The following is a 20,921-nucleotide window of genomic DNA, read 5'->3' as shown; positions in this document are numbered from 1 at the left end:
CCATGTATCTTTTGATTTCCTGTGCTGACCATGACTTGTACAAAACCAAATGTTTTACAATTATTTGTGATTGATCCTCTTAAGTAAGACAAACTTTGGTCAAATAGCTTTCACAGAAGGTCACTGATGACATAAGAATGATTTAGGTATTGCAAAGAAGATAATACCCATAGTTCTAAGAATTATTACAATCTAAGGTCAGCAAAGAATTTCTTTCTGTACGAGTCAATATATCCATTAATAGGTTGACATTTTGCTATAGATTGTATATTGGCACTGTGTCCATAACATTTTACAGCAATGAAACAACTTATTGACTGCTGTTAATACTGTAATAATTTTATATGCTTTTAAGTTACCTTTGAAATAATAACATTCCTACATACATCGACATGTATTCTGAACCAAATGCTGTATAGCCATCATCACAGTATACGCATTTCCTTTTAATATCAGGCGATGGTAAACTAGTCGAATGATAGTGACCAAAACGACGAACTCCGTAAATACAATGTGGATTCTTTAGTGTCACAAAAATATAGGGTGGAATAACACAGAGTGAAGGCTACGGTTGGAATGCGAATAGCATAGAACATGTGCTCATCATTCAGTCTGTCATACTGTCTTAATTGTCTTCCAACTAACCAAATTACGATTTTGGAGTTATCAGAGTAATATTCCTATGTGGTATCATAACAAAACCAAACACACAATCCACTTTGTTTAAACTAAATAGAAAGAAAGATAATAAATAATGCAAATAATGTAATTAATCTTAAATTCGTGTAAAATGAATTGCAATAATACTTTTATTTGTTCTGATGTGGAATAGGAATGAATTTGAACGAATGAAACTAATAACTATATCCTACTACATGTCTGTTCAGCAATACAAGTTAAACATATTCGTACATGTATATGATCATATAATGCACAACCACCCAAAATACCTGTATGTCAACCATACTAAACAATAAATATATTTACAGATATAGATGAATGCGCAGTTTCTCCATGTCAACATGGCGGATCTTGTGTTGATGAAGTCAACGGATACCATTGTACCTGTATTCATGGGTTCTCTGGACCAAATTGTGAGACAGGTAAATTGGAATTTCATCTGTAATATTAGTGCAGAATAATCAACTCCATGGTTGATGATAATCGATTGAAGCAATGGCGTATGAATTTTACAGTTAGGTACCAAAAAAGTATTGTAAACTTCTTTTTAAGACGCAAAAGGCTTTAGTTTTCACATGCATTTGGTTTTCATTGGATTTTACCAGTTTGTATGGGATAGGTGATAGCAACTGAACGATTATTATACTCTTGTTGATTCTGCAATACATTTGTTTGCTTCAAAAATGTTTTTATAACAATAACAATCCTCTAGAAATATCCATAACCTACAAGGTAAATGTTGTAATTCCATCATCACTGAGTAGGTATTTCACGGGTATTTAAAAAAAACGAAACTATTTCAAAGATAAACAAAGTAGCCCATTAATGGTAAATACATTTTTAAAACAGATGTGTCACCAACAGTAACATATTACACTGTTTCCGTGGCTTGGTGCAAAATACGAAAGTCAGATTACGGTGAAATAACTCAGTATAATGGCTACATATGGAATAAGAACGCTGTAGAGCATATAATAAATATACCTCCTACATTTGCTTGCGACAATTATCATTTCCTCTTAATAGGAGTCCGTTTAAATGAAGATACTGAGTTTTTTATTTGCCAATCAAATATCAGTGACTGTGTCATAAGCTCTTGTAACAAGAGAGGAGGGGCATATCATATTTACAACGGGTACTTTAGAGTCATATATTCTTTATATTTTCATTTATATTTACTCGTGGTAAATAAACCTAACAAGAAACATTTTAAAATGAAAATTGTACAAAGAAGTGTAAGAAAATGTAAAATATTTGTTTATGTCTAAGCAAAGTTGAAACAACATCCCCTTTGATACAACTTTTGTGTGTCATCGAATACTAAAGTATTTTCTCAGATATAGACGAATGTGCAAGTACTCCATGTCAGCATGGTGGATCCTGTGTTGATGAAATCAATCGCTACCACTGTACATGTCTTGCTGGCTTCAGTGGATCGAATTGTGAGACAGGTAAATTGCAAATTGCAGCTTATATAGTCCCACATCATGAGATGAGATTCTGTAAAACGTTTATGGTCCCAATTATACAGTAACGTGATATAAATACAATAATCATTAGTATATGTTATTATTAATTAATAGTCCTAGGGGGGTGCGTGGCCTGGGCCTGACGTCCCGCTTGCCAAAGGAAAGTGAAGCGTCTCTCATAGCCTCTCCTTCCCAGGTGTAGTGATCGCCGCAGGACCACTGTCTCGCTCTGCGGGGCAGGAGGTTACTTGCATATGGCCTCTCCTACACTATTGTGTCCACAGCAGCACCTTCACGCGGTGCCCCCTGTTTTAACAGAGCCTGCTGTGTGGCGCGACCGAGTACTCGGCGGTATAACTGGGTGGGCAGACTGGGCTCATTAGCCTTGGCAGGCAACCAGTCTAAGAGAAGGGAAACTCTGACCCCAAACCCGGGCAGATGAAGCTCGTTAGCCTTGTCAGGCAGTTCATCTAGGAGAAGGAAACTCTGATTCAAAACCAACCAAGTCCCATCCATTGGCTTATGGCTCCACTGCCTTGTGGATATCTTCGGGAGAAGGAAAGGCTACGGGAGTAAACCCAGACAGAAAATCAGGAGTGGAGCCCCTAAGGCGGCTGGGGGTCGACTACGACCTCCTTCCGGCAGCTCCTGCATCCAAACTGGTGCCAAATGTCATGCTCAGCATTCCTTTGGACCCCACCAGCAAGGACGAGAGGTGGATCCTGACGTCTGGGCAGCCCAGGATCTCCATATTCCACGCCCAGGCTTGCGCCCTGGAGAGGACACTCCAGTCTCGCTACTGAGTGAGGAAACAACACGGAAGCTGACAGTTTACGGGTTATAAGTCCCACCCGATTGGCGTTGGGAAGGGGCGCCACGGGTCAGCTTTGACGGTGGGAGGGATCATCGTGTCCCACTGGCCAACTATCGCCCGCCTCAAGCCGGGCAGCCCCCGGTCAATAAGGTGTTGACCCGCCATCGTCTGCCTGCTCCAGTGGGTGTCTGGAGCTCAGTGTGTTGTTCAGCATGACAAGCAGACGGTAATTCCACACCAGACAAAAGAAACAAGAAACCAATAAAGAAGACTCCAGCTCTTCGATTTGCAAGCTGGAATGTGTGCACCATGTGTACAGGCATCTCCGACGACCTCAGAGAAGTGGACGACACCAGAAAGACGGCCATCATCGATAGAGAACTCACCAGACTAAATATCAGCATAGCTGCCCTCCAGGAAACCAGGCTCGCCTCTAGTGGCTCCCTCAGAGAGGAAAACTACACCTTCTTCTGGAAGGGTCGAGAACCTGAGGAGCCCCGTCAGCACGGAGTGGGCTTTGCCATCAAAAACAATCTCCTGGCCTCGGTTGAACCTCCAACAGGGGGCACTGAGCGTCTCTTGTCCATCCGCCTCACCACTACTTCAGGTCCTGTCAACATCATCAGTGTCTACGCCCCAACCCTCACGTCATCAGAAGACGTGAAGGATCAGTTCCATGGGCAGCTGGACGAACAGATCAAAGGATGCCCCAAAAATGAACCACTATTCCTCCTCGGCGACTTTAATGCCAGAGTAGGTGCGGACCAAGAGTCCTGGCCTACCTGCCTCGGATATCATGGCACTGGAAAGACCAACGAAAACGGCCAGAGACTGCTGGAGCTATGCACCTACCATGGCCTGTGCATCACAAACACCTTCTTCAAGTGTAAGCCACAACACAAAGTGTCATGGAAACACCCCAGATCTCATCACTGGCACCAACTCGACTTGGTCATCACCAGGCGCTCTGCCCTTAACAGCGTCCTCTCCACCAGAACCTACCACAGTGCAGACTGTGACTCCGACCATGCCCTTGTGAGCAGCAGAGTGCGACTACAGCCACATGTGCTACACCGCACAAAACCAAAAGGATGTCCTCGCATAAACACTGCACAGATGTCAGTCCCTGCCAAGGTGGAGGAGTATGTGTCTGCCCTGAACAAGGCTCTCCAGGACCTGCCTGAGTATGACGCTACAGCCAAGTGGAACGCCATGAAGGGTGCCATCTACAGTACAGCTATGTCAACGTTTGGCAAGAAGGAACGACCCAGCCAGGACTGGTTCAATGCACACCTATCAAGGATGGAACCACAAATCGAGGAGAAACGAAAAGCCTTCATAGCTTACAAAAAATGCCCTAATGAACGGACGCTTGCTGCTCTCAAAAGTGCCCGAAGTAACACCCAACGCATTGCTAGACAGTGTGCGAACGAGTACTGGCAACAACTGTGTGAAGGGATCCAGCGAAGTGCCGAGTCCGGACACATCCAAGGCATGTACAGTGGCATCAAGAAGGCTCTAGGCCCTACAGTGAAAGGGGTCGCTCCCCTGAAATCCCTGACGGGAGAGAAGATCACAGACCGTGGGCAACAGATGGCCAGATGGGTGGAGCACTACTCAGAACTATACTCCCGAGAAACGTCAGTCACTGATGCAGCCCTCAGCAGCATAAAGAATCTGCCCACCATGGAAGAGCTCGACAAAGTGCCAACCTTAGAGGAGCTCAGCAAAGCAATCGACTGCCTTCCAAACGACAAAGCACCAGGTAGTGACAGCATCCCACCCGAAGCTATCAAACGTGGAAAACCAGCATTGATTAAACCACTGCACGAGCTACTTTGCCGCTGCTGGGAGGAAGGAGTAGTCCCCCAAGACATGCGTGATGCCACAATTGTGACCCTTTATAAAAACAAGGGCGACCGCAGTGACTGTAATAATTACTGAGGGATCTCGCTCTTGAGTATTGTTAGTAAAGTGTACGCCCGCATCATACTCAACAAGCTGCAGTTGCTGGCAGACCGTGTGTACCCGGAATCACAGTGCGGCTTCAGAGCAGGCAGGTCGACGACAGACATGATCTTCTCCCTACGACAACTCCAAGAGAAGAGCAGAGAACAAGGTCAACCACTCTACATGATGTTCATCGACCTCACCAAGGCCTTTGACTTGGTCAGCAGGAAGGGCCTTTTTGAACTTCTGAGTAAGATCGGTTGCCCCCCAAAACTCCTCAGCATGATAATCTCTTTCCATGCAGATATGAAGGGAACAGTCCTGTATGATGGATCATCCTCAACTTCCTTCCCAATTAACAGTGGTGTGAAGCAGGGCTGCGTGCTGGCACCAACACTTTTTGGGATCTTCTTCTCCCTGCTCCTGTCCTATGCCTTCGACACGTCCACGGATGGCATATATCTACACACCAGGTCTGATGGGAGCCTGTTCAACCTGGCACGACTGCGCTCAAAGACCAAAGTGAGAGCTGTGCTCATCAGGGAGATGCTTTTTGCAGATGACGCAGCTCTTGTGGCCCACACCGAGGAAGCCCTCCAGAGACTGGAAGACCGTTTTGCTGTTGCCTGCACGCACTTTGGTCTCACAATCAGCTTGGAAAAAACAAATGTCAGCGTGCAAGATACCACCATTGCCCCTTCAATCAAAATCAACGGTGTCACCCTGGAAGCAGTCAACAACTTTACCTACCTAGGGTCAACCATCAGCAACACTCTCTCGATTGATATGGAGCTGGACAGAAGGCTTGGAAAGGCAAACACCATCATGGCTCGATTAACAAAGAGGGTTTGGGAAAACAACGCGCTGACAGAGCACACCAAGGTCCGAGTCTACCAGTCCTGCGTTCTCAGCACCCTTCTATATGGAAGTGAGACGTGGAGTACCTACATGAGGCAAGAACGCCGGCTCAACTCCTTCCATATACGGTGCCTAAAACGCATCCTGAAAATCAGCTGGCAAGACCGTGTTCCACACAGTGAGATCCTGCAGCGTGCAAGTACCCCCAGCATGTACTCCCTGCTAATTAAACGCCGCCTTCGATGGCTGGGTCACGTCCGACGCATGGAGGATGGAAGGCTGCCAAAGGACATCTTATATGGACAGCTGGCCACTGGCATGAGAAGAGTCGGACGCCCCTCACTCCGTTTCAAAGATGTGTGCAAGAGGGACATGAAGGCATGCAACATTTCACCCGATGGCTGGGAAGAGCTGGCTGAGGACCGAGGCACCTGGAGACTGATGGTAAACAGTGGCATATCAGTCGCTGATGCGAGGAGAGGCCAGTTGGTGGCAGAGAAACGTAAGAGAAAGAAGAACGCAACAGCAACCACAGTAATGCAGACTTCCCAGTATGTCTGCACCAACTGCAGTAGGGTCTGTCACTCACGTATAGGCCTGCACAGCCACAGCAGACGTTGCCAACAGAGACAGGCAACACCCCAAGGGCGCTATTCGCATGGTCTTTCGAGACCGAGTCGCCAATGATGATGATGATGATTACTCTGAAAAGATCTTTGACATGCAATTCATATTATTACTGTATAATCTGACGAGTATTCCTATTTAAGTGCGCTCATCCGATAGTTACATCCTTACACTGGATGTAATCAAAAGATAATAAAAACTCATGGAACATAAACGGCAATGGAAAAGCTCGAAACATTTACACCTGTTTCAAAACATCTAGGAAAATAAATCTCTCTACAATACCACTATAGTGATTTTTTCTACTTTTAAATCTGATATTAATTACTGACGTACTGTCCCTTGAAACGATAGATAAACTTGACATGATTAAGTAGGAGACTTTAATTAAGCCCGTTTCCCCTCATATAGGTGATCCATCTGTTTAATTTATACTTGCCTATATATGCATATTCTACGTCCGTCTCCATGTATATCTTGAAATTAGGAAAACACTAACTTATGCGCAATGCAAGACAAACTCCAGCGATAATTGAGAATATAAGTTCCAAAGCATTCGTAATTAGGGAATATTAAATCTAAATAATATATTGGTTTTATTTCACTAATATTATTATGTAGCATTACTACAGACCACCAAAACCTTCGTGGTTTTTTTTTGGGGGGGGGTTTGGGGGGGGGTTAAAAAGAAAACCAGTAAAGAGATAAATGAAAACCTGGAAAATAACCAGTTTCGCCGAAATCCATGTAAAGTGATTTGCAATAATGTTAATATTTGTTCTGGCTTGCGATACAATTAAATTTGAAGGAATAAAACATATCCATAGTTCTTACGACATGTACGAGTCAACAGTATGTGTTCAATATGTTTGTTCAGATATAGATGACTGTGCGAGTTCTCCGTGTCAGCATGGAGGATCTTGTGATGACCAAATCAGTGGCTACCACTGTACATGCGTTGCTGGTTTCTCGGGACAGAATTGCGGGACTGGTAAGTTAGGGTTGTATTCGAATGATTGGCATAGAACTATCACCTCATTGAATGTTACGGAATTTTAATGGCAATTATACCTTCTTTGTCTTCCTATCAAAATGATAACGATAGTACCTAGCCTATGTTTTATTTTTATTTGCTGGACATCATTCTTTCTCAAATTAATACGCAAAAGGGCAGGAAATGCAGGATATATCAAAACTAGATTTCTCCTTTCACATTTGTATTTGGTGGAAATGATTTTGTATATTGTCAGTATATTTTTTCAAAACATTACGCGTATTCCAAGCCAAAAAAATTCGATCCTCATTTATCTTCTCTATACATGAAAAATAGAAAATATAATTTGCCAAAGATCCACTCGAGATCTTCTTCGTACGTATTCCAGTGCTGAGCATGACTTGCATCAAACATATGTTTAACAATTATTTATTTTTTATCCTCTTAAGTAAGAAAAACTTTGGTCAAATAGCTTTGCTAGAAGGCCATTGTTGACATAAGGATGATGTAGGAAACACAAAAAGATAATACCCATATTTCTAATCATTATTACAGTCGCTGGTCAGTAAAGAAGTTATTTCAGTAGGAATCAATATATTCCTTAATATCTCGATATTTTCCTATGGATTCTACATTGACGCTGTTTCCATGAAATTGTACAGCAATGGAACAACTTATTGATTGTTGTTAATACTATAATAATTTTATATTCTCTTCAATTACTTTTGAAATAATAACATTTCTACTGACATCGACGTGAATTCTGATCCAAATGCTGTATAGCCGTCATCAAAGGATGCGTATTTCATTTGTATGTCATTCGATGGTAAACTAGTTGAATGATGGAGAGCAAATGACGTACGCCGTAAATACAACTGGACTTTGAAGTGTCACAAAAATAAGACCTTACATCAATCGAATCTTCTGGTACACAAAGAGAAACGCCCGATACGTTGAAAAACTCAAAGTGAAGGCTACGGATGGAATACGAATGTTATAGAACATGTACTCAAATATTACCTAAAGTTTCTAGCAACTAATCAAATTACGATTTTGGACTCATTAGAGTAACATTCGTATGTGGCATCATAACAAAAGCACACACATAATCCACGTTTTAAAACTAAATAGCAAATAAAGACAATAAGCAATGAAAATAATGTCAAAATGAATTACAATAATACTTTTATTTGTTCTGGTGTGGAATAGTAATGATCTTGAGCGAATGAAACAAATAAATATATCCTACTACAGGTTTGTTTCAGCAATACGAGTTAAACGTGTGTGTACATGTATACGATCATATCATTTCCGATATGCAATGTACAACCACCCAAAATACCTCTATGTAAACCATAATAAATGATAAATATATGTACAGATATAGATGAATGTGCAGCTGATCCATGTCAAAATGGAGGATCTTGTGTTGATGAAGTCAACGGATACCATTGCACCTGCATTCCTGGGTTCACCGGACGAAATTGTGAGACAGGTAAATTGAAATTTCGTCTGCAATATTAGTGCAAAATAATGAACTCCTTGTTTGAAGATAATCGAATGAAGCAATGGCGAATAAAATTTATATTTCTGTACCATCTAAATAGTTTGAACTTCTGTTTAATCGGCACAAGTTCCTAGATTGTTATATAAAATTCTTTCAAATTTAATTTTACCAGGTTGTATCCGATAGATGATAGCAACGGAACAATTATTCGACTCTTGTTAATTCTGCAGTACATTTATTTCCTTTAAAAATATTTTTATAACAAAATATTTCTTCTGAAATCGTCATATGCTACAAGGTAAATAGTGTAATTCTATCATCATAGAATCAATATATCACGGGAATTTCAGAGACAACGAAAGTATTTGAAAGATAAACACTGAAAACAATTCATGGTAAATAAGGTTTAAAACAGAAATGTCACCAACAATAATATATAACACTGCTTCAATGGCTTGGTGCAGAATACAAAAGTCAGATTACGTTGACATTTCAGTGTGAAGGCTACATATGGAATAAGAACGTCGTAGAACACATAATAAATATACAGCCTCCATTTTCTTGCAGCAAGTATGATTTCCTCTCAATAGGAATCCATTTACATGAAGATACCGAGTTTTATATTTTCCCATCAAATGTTAATGACTGTGTCATTAGCCCTTGTAACAAGGGGGAACATATCGTATTTACTACGGGTACCTTAGAGTCGTATATTCTTAATATTTTCAGTTCTATTTACTCGTGGTAAATAAACCAAACATGAAGCATTTTAAAATGGAAATGGTACAAGTAAGCTTAAGTAAAAAAAATAAACTGTTTATGTTTCAAGCGAAGTTAAAACAACATCCCTTTGATACAAATTTTGTGTGTCTGCGAATATACAAAAAAAAATATTTTCTCAGATATACACGAATGTGCAAGTACTCCATGTCAGCATGGTGTATCTTGTGTTGATGAAATCAATTGCTACCACTGTACATGTGTTTATGGCTTCAGTGGATCGAATTGTGAGACAGGTAAATTGCAAATTGCAGCTGATATACTCCCACATCATGAGATGAGATTCTGTATAACGTTAATGGTCCCAATTATACAGTAACGTGATAGAAACGCAATAATCACTAGTAGATGTTGTTATTATTAATAGTCCTTGATTACCCTGAAAAGATCTCTGACATGCAACTCATGTTATTACTGTATAATCTGAAGAGTATTCCAATTTAAGCGTGGTCATCCGATAGTTACATCCTTACACTGGATAAGTAAATGATGTAATCAAAAGATAATAAAAACTTATGGAACATAAACAGCAATCGAAAAGCTCGAACAATTTACGCCCATTTCGAAACATCTAGGAAAAATAATCTCTCTATAATACCACCGATTTTTTCTACTTTTAAATCAGATCTTAGTTACTGAGGTACTGTCCCTTGAAACGACGGAATAACCTTGCATGATAAAGTAGGATAATTAATTAAGCCCGTTTCCCCGCATTTAGCGGATCCATCTGTTTATTTCATACCTGGCTACATAAGCATATTCTACGTAGGTCTCCATGTATATTTTGAACCTAGGAAAGCACTAACTTATGTGCAATGCAAGAACACTCCAACGATAATTGAGAATATAAGTTCGAAAGCACTCTCAACTTTTAGGACGCTGCCATCTTAATAATAGAATTAGGGAATATTAAATCTAAATAATATATTCGTTTTATTTCACGAATATTAGAATGTAGCATTACTGCAGACAAACCAAAACCATCGCGTTTTCTTCACACAAAAGCACAGTAAAGAGAGAAAACAAAACCAGGAAAATAATAATTTTCGGCAGGAATATATGCAATATATTTGCAATAATATTAATAACTGTCCTGGCTTGCGATACAATTAAATCTGAAAGAATAAAATATATCAATAGTTCTTACGGCATGTTCGAATCAACAAAATACATTTGTACAGATATAGATGACTGTGCGCGTTCTCCGTGTCAGCATGGAGGATCTTGTGCTGACCAAGCATATTTTACATATGGCTCCATGTTTCTTTGGAAATTCGGAAAACGGTTGACCCTGTGTAGTACACGAAAACACCAACAGCAAAATATACATATAAATTTCAAAGTACTCTCAAAATTTATCGTGCTAAACTTGTAACAACATTTTTGCAATATTAAATCTCTGTTCGAGTTATTACAGTTCTATTCCATTGCAGCAAGACGACACAGGCATCCCAACAATCGCGTTTCTTAAAATTAAATAAAACACAGACAAAACAAATATATTCACCTGAAAATCATATTCCAATAATATTAATATTTGCTTGGCTATGTAATAGAACTAATTTACAAAGAATAGAACAATTATCAATTGACTACTAGATGTATCAGTCAACAATACAAGTCAAACATGTTTCTACAGATATAGATGACTGTGCGAGTTACCCATGTCAACATGGAGGATCTTGTGTTGACCAAGTCAATGGCTACCACTGTACCTGCGTTGCTGGTTTCTCGGGACGGAATTGTGAGACAGGTATGTTAGTGTTTCATTCCATTAATAGGCATAGAAAAATCACCTGATTGAACGATAGTAAATTCATAGAGGAATATTAAGGAATTGTGTCCTTATTTGATTCTTTAACTACTTCAACAAGCTGTATGATTCATTTGCTCGACCATTGATTACATTTACGACGCTGCAAAATATCACTTGCTCTGGCATTTTATCTGGGCAAAGTATTTGTCCCACCATGCGTCTGCTTAACTGCAGTTTCTTTAATATTTGGTCACATACGGTATGTTCCTGAAAGTAAAATGTGTTATATGTGTCCCACTGATAATACGTAACGTTGAAAACGTTGTAGTTATGAGTCTGTTTTTATCTCAACAGATATAGACGAATGTACAAGTGATCCATGTCAACAAGGTGGAATTTGCGTTGATGATGTAAATGGCTATAATTGTACCTGTCCAGCTGGTTTCTCGGGAGCAAATTGTGACGCTGGTAATTTAAACGTTTGAATGGTTTTTAAATATCTCATACATTATCATTGTGGGAGTAATCGTTGCACAGATGTAGAATTAATAATGATAGAAACTATATATAAATAATAACAATAACATTATTATTATTATTATTATTATTATTATTATTATTATTATTATTATTATTAATTACATGTAATTATTATTTTACAGCTTGCTATGGTAGGGACGGATTTTTTGGAGGTAGAATAATCCCAAAACTGTTTTGGATTAAGAAGCAACGATGAGCATCACAAAATATGATGGGGGTGACATATAAATAGTCGAGGAACATATGTTAAGTTGTAGTATGTAGTGGCCTATAAAACAATGATTTGTATTGTACGAAAACCTGTAGTAGATGAGATCACGTATATTTTACAGGTCACTCTATAATGACCTATTTACTGTACAAAGAACAACCTTTCAGTATGTCTGCATTTTTAATTATGAATTTCAAAGAAGAACCAACTATAAGTCATAAATTGTAATGCCATTTCTTCAAAACTAACTTAATATATTTCTTTCTGCAAATACAAGAGCTAAATAAGACTTTGTTTCAAATTTAAAAAAAAAAAACAACTACATGGTGAATACAACTTTTGCTTTAATTTTATTGAAGAAAAGTCTCTTGAAGATAAAATGTTTGTGGTAGACAGATACAGCAAGCGAAGAACAGGACTAAATTAAATGCCTGGTGTGTAAGCGTGGAAAGATACCGTTATCCATGAATATTAAATGTCTGGTGTGTAGGCGTGGAAAGATACCATTATCCATGAATATTAAATGCCTGGTGTGTAGGCGTGTAAAGACACCGTTATCCATGAATATTAAACGCCTGGTGTGTGAGCGTGGACAGACACCGTTATCCATGAACATTAAACGCCTGGTGTGTAAGCGTGGAAAGACACCGTTACCCATGAACATTAAACGCCTGGTGTGTAAGCGTGGACAGACACCGTCATCCATGAACATTAAACGCCTGGTGTGTAAGCGTGGAAAGATACCGTTATCCATGAACATTAAATATGCAACAGGATATAGACACATTGGAAGAAAAACGTATTTCCAACACATTAATAAGGGTCGTGTCTGATTTAAAACAGAAGCTGGTTAAGATGATAACTTTCTGGAGTTTCTGGCATAGAAAAGTATCCAGGGAGTTTCTGGCATAGAAAAGTATCCAGGGAGTTTCTGGCATAGAAAAGTATCCAGGGAGTTTCTGGCATAGAAAAGTATCCAGGTAGTTTAGGGCCATTCATCTATGGGATCATTTCTTGTCCTTGTGTCTCTGCCGGTACAAACGATATAAGTTATTGCATTCTATCCACATCTTCTTTTATTTTGACATTCAATTCCATCTTAGCTTGTTATATTCATCCCAGCTTCTTAATGCCAAAACGTTGTTCCTAAAATCTTCTCGGAGTATTCTTCCCCATAAATCATCTTTTCCATGGCAACTGAAGCATAATAATTACAAATGTAACATGTCCTATAATAATAATAATAAGAAGAAGAAGAAGAAGAAGAAGAAGAAGAAGAATAAATTGGTTTCTTTATTTTCAGTCAGCGAGGATTATCTCTAACCAACACTGCAGTTTGCGAATAGTTGTTTCTTAACGTATATGATTAGTCTATCAACGGAATGATTTTGGCAATTATAATTTGACTATCCTATAAACATTATACAAAGACTGTAGTCTATTAACGGAATGATTTTGGCAATTATAATTTGACTGTCCTATAAACATTATACAAAGACTGTAGTCTATTAACGGAATGATTTTGGCAATTATAATTTGACTATCCTATAAACATTATACAAAGACTGTAGTCTATTAACGGAATGATTTTGGCAATTATAATTTGACTATCCTATAAACATTATACAAAGACTGTAGTCTATATTCCTCTCATATTTTACCTCGTTTTGGTGTAAATGTCAATTAATTCTGAGATAAAGAAATTGTTGTATTATAAACATGCAGATCATAAATAAATATTGTATTATACATTATAAATTTTAAAATTTAACAATATCAATATGCTCTATCATTCAAAATGGACATAAGCATTTCATTGATTGATTTAAACGAATATGGTTCATACAGGTGTGCGTTTGTTTTCCATACCGCAATGAAGAAGAAACGCAACATCTCATTTGTCACGATGTAGAATGAACCAAGCATTTTATTTATCGCAATGAAGAAGGAATGCAGAATATAGTTTACCACAATAAAGATGGTACGAAGCATCTTATTTATCGCGATGAAGAAGGAATGCAGAATATAGTTTACCACAATGAAGATGGTACGAAGCATCTCATTTATCGCGATGAAGAAGGAATATTTCATCTATTTCACTAATGTCACTGTTTCAGTCGGCATTATTTCCTGTAACCATCTTTAGAATAGAACTTCGTTTTTGTTCTTCCGATAGCATTTTAACACAGCAGCAGATGTTTTGCAAGGGAATTAACACTTTAATATCAAATTTTCTGAGACTACAAGATTAACCTCCCTGGATTCCAGTAGTGCTTTGCATCCTAATATGGGGAGTGGTGAAAGGGCATCCAGTACAGTTTTTGCTGTTGAGCTACATAAACAAACTGAACAGTGCATAAATATATTAACTAGTCACGTGATATACAAAAAAATGCAGTACTGAAACTAGTCTTATCGAAGATCAAGGACATAATTCTACAACATGCTTGAATAATGTATCACTATTACAACACACCCTAGACAAATGTAGCAGTACAATAAAAACAACCTAGACCAAAGTATAAATACAACATACTAATGTACCAATGTATCAATACAATTTTAACATCGAGACAAATGAATCAGTAGACAATCAACACCCAGACATGTGTAACATTACAACAACACCCTACATTAATGCATCAGTATAACAACTTCCTCGACTAATGTATCAAAACAATAACAACCTATACCAATCTATCAGTACTACAACACCTAAACCAATGTATCATTACAATAACAAGATCCTATACTAATATATCAATACTACAGCAACGTCCTTTATCAGTTATACAGCATCATCGCAGACCCATGTATTAATACAGCAAAGTCCTGTATCAATTATACAGCATCATCACAGACCCAAGTATTAATACGGCAACGTCCTTTATCAATTATACAGCATCATCACAGACCCATGCATTAATGCAGCAAAGTCCTGTACCAATTGTACAGCATCATCACAGACCTATGTATTAATACAGCAAAGTCCTGTATCAATTATACAGCATAATCACAGACCCATGCATTAATACAGCAGCATGATCCATGATCAATGTACCAGTATAGAAACAGCATCATAGACGTGTGAATCAGTGTATCAGTATAGAAGCAACATCATAGACCTGTGAATTAATGTATCAGTATAGAAACAACATCATAGACGTGTGAATCAATATTGCAGCAACATGCTAGACGAATGCATCAACATTACCACCGAGGTTTGGAAGTATTTCCGAAATATTGTTCCGGCTTCGAATTTAAAATCGCCAAACTCTACCTTTCAAAAGTTAACGCTACAAAAATTACATATAGGAAAGTAGGATTTCTTTTACAAATGAATTCTTTACAAATTTTGTTTCATATTACGTCATCACTCATACTTATTTAGCAATAAAGACCATAAACAATGAGTCCTCAAAATGACAGACCATAAACAATGAGTCCTCAAAATGACAGACGATCATAATTTTAAACTTCAGATGTTCTCTTATCTTTTAGATGAACTGACCATAACACATAGCACTTTTGATGGAATCAATGTACAGTTATTTACGATTTGGAGTATACAACCTCAATTACAGCATTACGTCCTCCATGAGCTATGATATACAAACTGGATCATTTCCAGTCCAATATAAATATAATGAACTGACGATATTGTCAGACGTACTCGAATCAAATGTCAATACCATTGTTGTGTCCTTTCTATCATAACGTAATTTGCTTTTTAAGAAAATATAAGGTTTTCGACAATTCCACTAATGACAAGCGGCCATTGTATACATAATTAATTCTTGTTATCAGAAAATATAAAAAGCGAATCTTAATCGTGTATTAGTCTTAAAAGTTTCAAAAGGATGGGACCTTGTTAATCACATTTATTTTCCTACATAAATTAGGAAGTTATGTATGTTCAAATCTAACATATTTGTATTTAAACAACTGATTTGAAATCATTAACACATCTGGGGTTTATTTTACGAACACTTGTGTTGTTACTGTTTATCAATCACTTCCGTTGGCGTATTACTAAAGTGATATGATGTTTTATCAGTCACTTCCCCTTGGCGTCTTGCTACATAGATATATGATTCAATCACTTCTCGTTGGTGTCTTGCTACATTGATATGATGATTTATCAATCAATTCCCGTTGGCGTTTTACTATATTGGTATGATTTATCAATCACTTCTCTTTGGCGTCTTGCTACATTGGTATGATGATTTATCAATCAATTACCGTTCGCGTTTTACTACATTGGTATGATTTATCAATCACTTCTTGTTGGCGTCTTGCTACATTGGTATAATGATTTATCAATAACTTCCGGTTGGCGTCTTATTACTTTGATACAATGACGAATGCGGATGAATTGCAAGCTTATGTTGAAGTACAGAGTAAGCTACATTCTGACTGGTCAAACTTGATGTGCCAACAATGCTATGCGACAATCTCTATAGAAAAACAAGGATTAACTAATTGGTCCTAATCTAAGGAAAAGAAGAATGAAAAAAAATATTTTTGTATAATACGGACGAAAATGCATGAATACACCACTCATGAAAAAAATCTAGTAATAACAGTTCATACTACTGTCATTGCGAAAACATATATGCTTTTATTCAGCAAAATCTTTTCAACTTATTCAAAATTAAAAAATGCCACAATCAAGATTTACCATTTATTAATTAATTTATTATTAATTATTTCCTATTACCTTTTTGGGGTTATTGTTCTGATGTCACAACCGGAGATGAAAGCCTTCAAAAATAATGTGGCTAGACTTCTTTCACATTTGTGTACACCCAATGACACTTAATTTTAAAACCTCATGTGGTTACCTTTTAACAAAGTGAATAAGATATAACATAATCAGTTTTCATATAAAATTAAAAATAATCTTGCATGTTTTATCAGAATAAGTCTCCGAAATGCATAGTGGAACCATGCACTTGCCTATTAAAATCACACAAGTATCCTAAAACACAATTAAGGAGATAAAATTACTTATAATTATTGTTGATTTTAAGCAAGAAGGTAAAGCTTTATTTTCAATTCAAAATATTATCATACAATTATCTTGTACTAATTTACTATATAGTGTTTCCTGCAGTCTGTGACAAAGATTAACTTAATGAACTTAAGGTATTTTATTGAGGCGCCTTTTGCTCAACAGTCTCTCTTTCTCATATATATATACATATATATATATATATATATATATATATATATATATATATATATATATATATATATATATATATATATATATATATATATATATAATGTCTAATCTGCATGACCACACGACAACCACAACAAAAATCAAAAACATTCAAATTTTCCAGCTAATAAAATTAAACATGTAGCTTACGTCAGTAGTGGCTAGTAGCAATTTACATACACCCCTACTAATATATATATATATATATATATATATATATATATATATATATATATATATATATATATATATATATATATATATATATATATATATATATATATATAGATATATATGTATGTATACATGACACAAACGGCAAACAAAGAAGTAAATTAAAACGGAATCATTGTCCCGCTAATAAAAGTAATAATGCAGTAGAATTTCCTTAAGTAATGACCAGTAGATCATAAAAAACAATTTACAAAGATCGGGGACTTATACTAGTTGCATAACATGTATTTGATTTAAATTTTTATTCTGTTTTTATTTGTAGTAAAGGAAAAGTGATATTGGTGTATCAATAATGACCCATATTTCAGTGTATTTGTAAATGACAGTGTATATTGTAAATGACAGTGTATTTGTAAACGACAGTGTATTTGTAAATGACAGTGTATGACAGTGTATTTGTAAACGACAGTGTATTTGTAAATGACAGTGTATTTGTAAATGACAGTGTATTTGTAAATGACAGTGTATTTGTAAACGACAGTGTATTTGTAAATGACAGTGTATGACAGTGTATTTGTAAACGACAGTGTATTTGTAAATGACAGTGTATTTGTAAATGACAGTGTATTTGTAAATGACAGTGTATTTGTAAACGACAGTGTATTTGTAACCGACAGTGTATTTGTAAATGACAGTGTATTTGTAAACGACAGTGTATTTGTAAACGACAGTGTATTTGTAAATGACAGTGTATTTGTAAACGACAGTGTATTTGTAAATGACAGTGTATGACAGTGTATTTGTAAACGACAGTGTATTTGTAAATGACAGTGTATTTGTAAATGACAGTGTATTTGTAAATGAAAGTGTATTTGTAAATGACAGTGTACTTGTAAATGACAGTGTATTTGTAAATGACAGTGTATTTGTAAATGACAGTGTATTTGTAAACGACAGTGTATTTGTAAACGACAGTGTATTTGTAAATGACAGTGTATTTGTAAACGACAGTGTATTTGTAAACGACAGTGTATTTGTATTTGTAAATGACAGTGTATGACAGTGTATTTGTAAACGACAGTGTAATTGTAAATGACAGTGTATTTGTAAACGACTGTGTATTTGTAAATGACAGTGTATTTGTAAACGAGAGTGTATTTGTAAATGACAGTGCATTTGTAAACGACAGTGTATTTGTAAATGACAGTGTATTTGTAAACGACAGTGTATTTGTAAATGACAGTGTATTTGTAAATGACAGTGTATTTGTAAACGACAGTGTATTTGTAAATGACAGTGTATGACAGTGTATTTGTAAACGACAGTGTATTTGTAAATGACAGTGTATTTGTAAACGACAGTGTATTTGTAAATGACAGTGTATTTGTAAACGACAGTGTATTTGTAAATGACAGTGTATTTGTAAACGACAGTGTATTTGTAAACGACAGTGTATTTGTAAATGACAGTGTATTTGTAAACGACAGTGTATTTGTAAAGGACAGTGTATTTGTAAACGACAGTGTATTTGTAAATGACAGTGTATTTGTAAATGACAGTGTATTTGTAAACGACAGTGTATTTGTAAATGACAGTGTATGACAGTGTATTTGTAAACGACAGTGTATTTGTAAATGACAGTGTATTTGTAAACGACAGTGTATTTGTAAATGACAGTGTATTTGTAGATGACAGTGTATTTGTAAATGACAGTGTATTTGTAAACGACAGTGTATTTGTAAATGACAGTGTATTTGTAAATGACAGTGTATTTGTAAACGACAGTGTATTTGTAAATGACAGTGTATTTGTAAACGACAGTGTATTTGTAAATGACATTGTATTTGTAAACGACAGTGTATTTGTAAACGACAGGGTATTTGTAAATGACAGTGTATTTGTAAATGACAGTGTATTTGTAAATGACAGTGTATTTGCAAACGACAGTGTATTTGTAAATGACAGTGTATTTGTAAATGACAGTGTATTTGCAAACGACAGTGTATTTGTAAATAACAGTGTATTTGTAAACGACAGTGTATTTGTAAACGACGACAGTGTATTTGTAAATGACAGTGTATTTGTAAATGACAGTGTATTTGCAAATGACAGTGTATTTGTAAATGACACTGATATCATGTAAATGTGACAGTGATATCATGTAAATGACAGTGATATCATGTAAATGACAGTGTATTTGTAAACGACAGTGTATTTGTAAATGACAGTGTATTTCTAAATGACAGTGTATTTGTAAATGACAGTGTATTTGTAAACGACAGTGTATTTCTAAATGACAGTGTATTTGTAAACGACAGTGTATTTGTAAATGACAGTGTATTTGTAAACGACAGTGTATTTGTAAATGACAGTGTATTTGTAAATGACAGTGTATTTGTAAATGACCGTGTATTTGTAAATGACAGTGTATTTGTAAATGACAGTGTATTTGTAAATGACCGTGTATTTGTAAATGACAGTGTATTTGTAAACGACAGTGTATTTGTAAATGACAGTGTATTTGTAAACGACAGTGTATTTGTAAATGACAGTGTATTTGTAAACGACAGTGTATTAGTAAATGACAGTGTATTTGTAAACGACAGTGTATTTGTAAATGACAGTGTATTTGTAAACGACAGTGTATTTGTAAATGACAGTGTATTTGTAAATGACAGTGTATTTGTAAACGACAGTGTATTTGTAAACGACAGTGTATTTGTAAATGACAGTGTATTTGTAAACGACAGTGTAATTGTAAACGACAGTGTATTTGTGAATGACAGTGTATTTGTAAATGACAGTGTATTTGTGAACGACAGTGTATTTGTAAATGACAGTGTATTTGTAAATGACAGTGTATTTGTGAACGACAGTGTATTTGTAAATGACAGTGTATTTGTAAATGACAGTGTATTTGTAAACGACAGTGTATTTGTAAATGACAGTGTATTTGTAAATGACAGTGTATTTGTAAATGACAGTGTATTTGTAAACGACAGTGTATTTGTAAATGACAGTGTATTTGTAAATGACAGTGTATTTGTAAATGACAGTGTATTTGTAAACGGCAGTGTATTTGTAAATGACAGTGTATTTGTAAACGACAGTGTATTGTAAACGGCAGTGTATTTGTAAATGACAGTGTATTTGTAAACGACAGTGTATTTGTAAACGACAGTGTATTTGTAAATGACAGTGTTTTTGTAAATGACAGTGTATTTGTAAACGACAGTGTATTTGTAAATGACAGTGTATTTGTAAATGACAGTGCATTTGTAAACGACAGTGTATTTGTAAACGACAGTGTATTTGTAAATGACAGTGTATTTG

The 20,921-nt window shown here is 36.3% G+C and overlaps 1 protein-coding gene across 1 annotated transcript in view; it reads left to right on the top strand.

The window, feature by feature from the left end:
• The window catches only part of LOC149775121 (uncharacterized), a 155,574-nt gene that overhangs the window by 109,186 nt on the left and 25,467 nt on the right, over positions 1-20,921 (top strand). Inside the window, exons 28-34 of the mRNA XM_089944352.1 lie at positions 990-1,103; positions 2,019-2,132; positions 7,277-7,390; positions 8,775-8,888; positions 9,803-9,916; positions 11,320-11,433; positions 11,791-11,904. Coding sequence (XP_089800478.1) covers positions 990-1,103; positions 2,019-2,132; positions 7,277-7,390; positions 8,775-8,888; positions 9,803-9,916; positions 11,320-11,433; positions 11,791-11,904 — 798 coding nt within the window. The remainder of the gene's footprint in view (positions 1-989; positions 1,104-2,018; positions 2,133-7,276; positions 7,391-8,774; positions 8,889-9,802; positions 9,917-11,319; positions 11,434-11,790; positions 11,905-20,921) is intronic.

This window comes from Sinohyriopsis cumingii, chromosome 19 (assembly GCF_028554795.1).
Source record: "Sinohyriopsis cumingii isolate HCF-2022 chromosome 19, ASM2855479v2, whole genome shotgun sequence".
Lineage (NCBI taxonomy): Eukaryota > Metazoa > Mollusca > Bivalvia > Unionida > Unionidae > Sinohyriopsis > Sinohyriopsis cumingii.
Note: the sequence above shows the minus strand (reverse complement) of the source record. Positions and strands in the feature narration are given on the sequence as shown.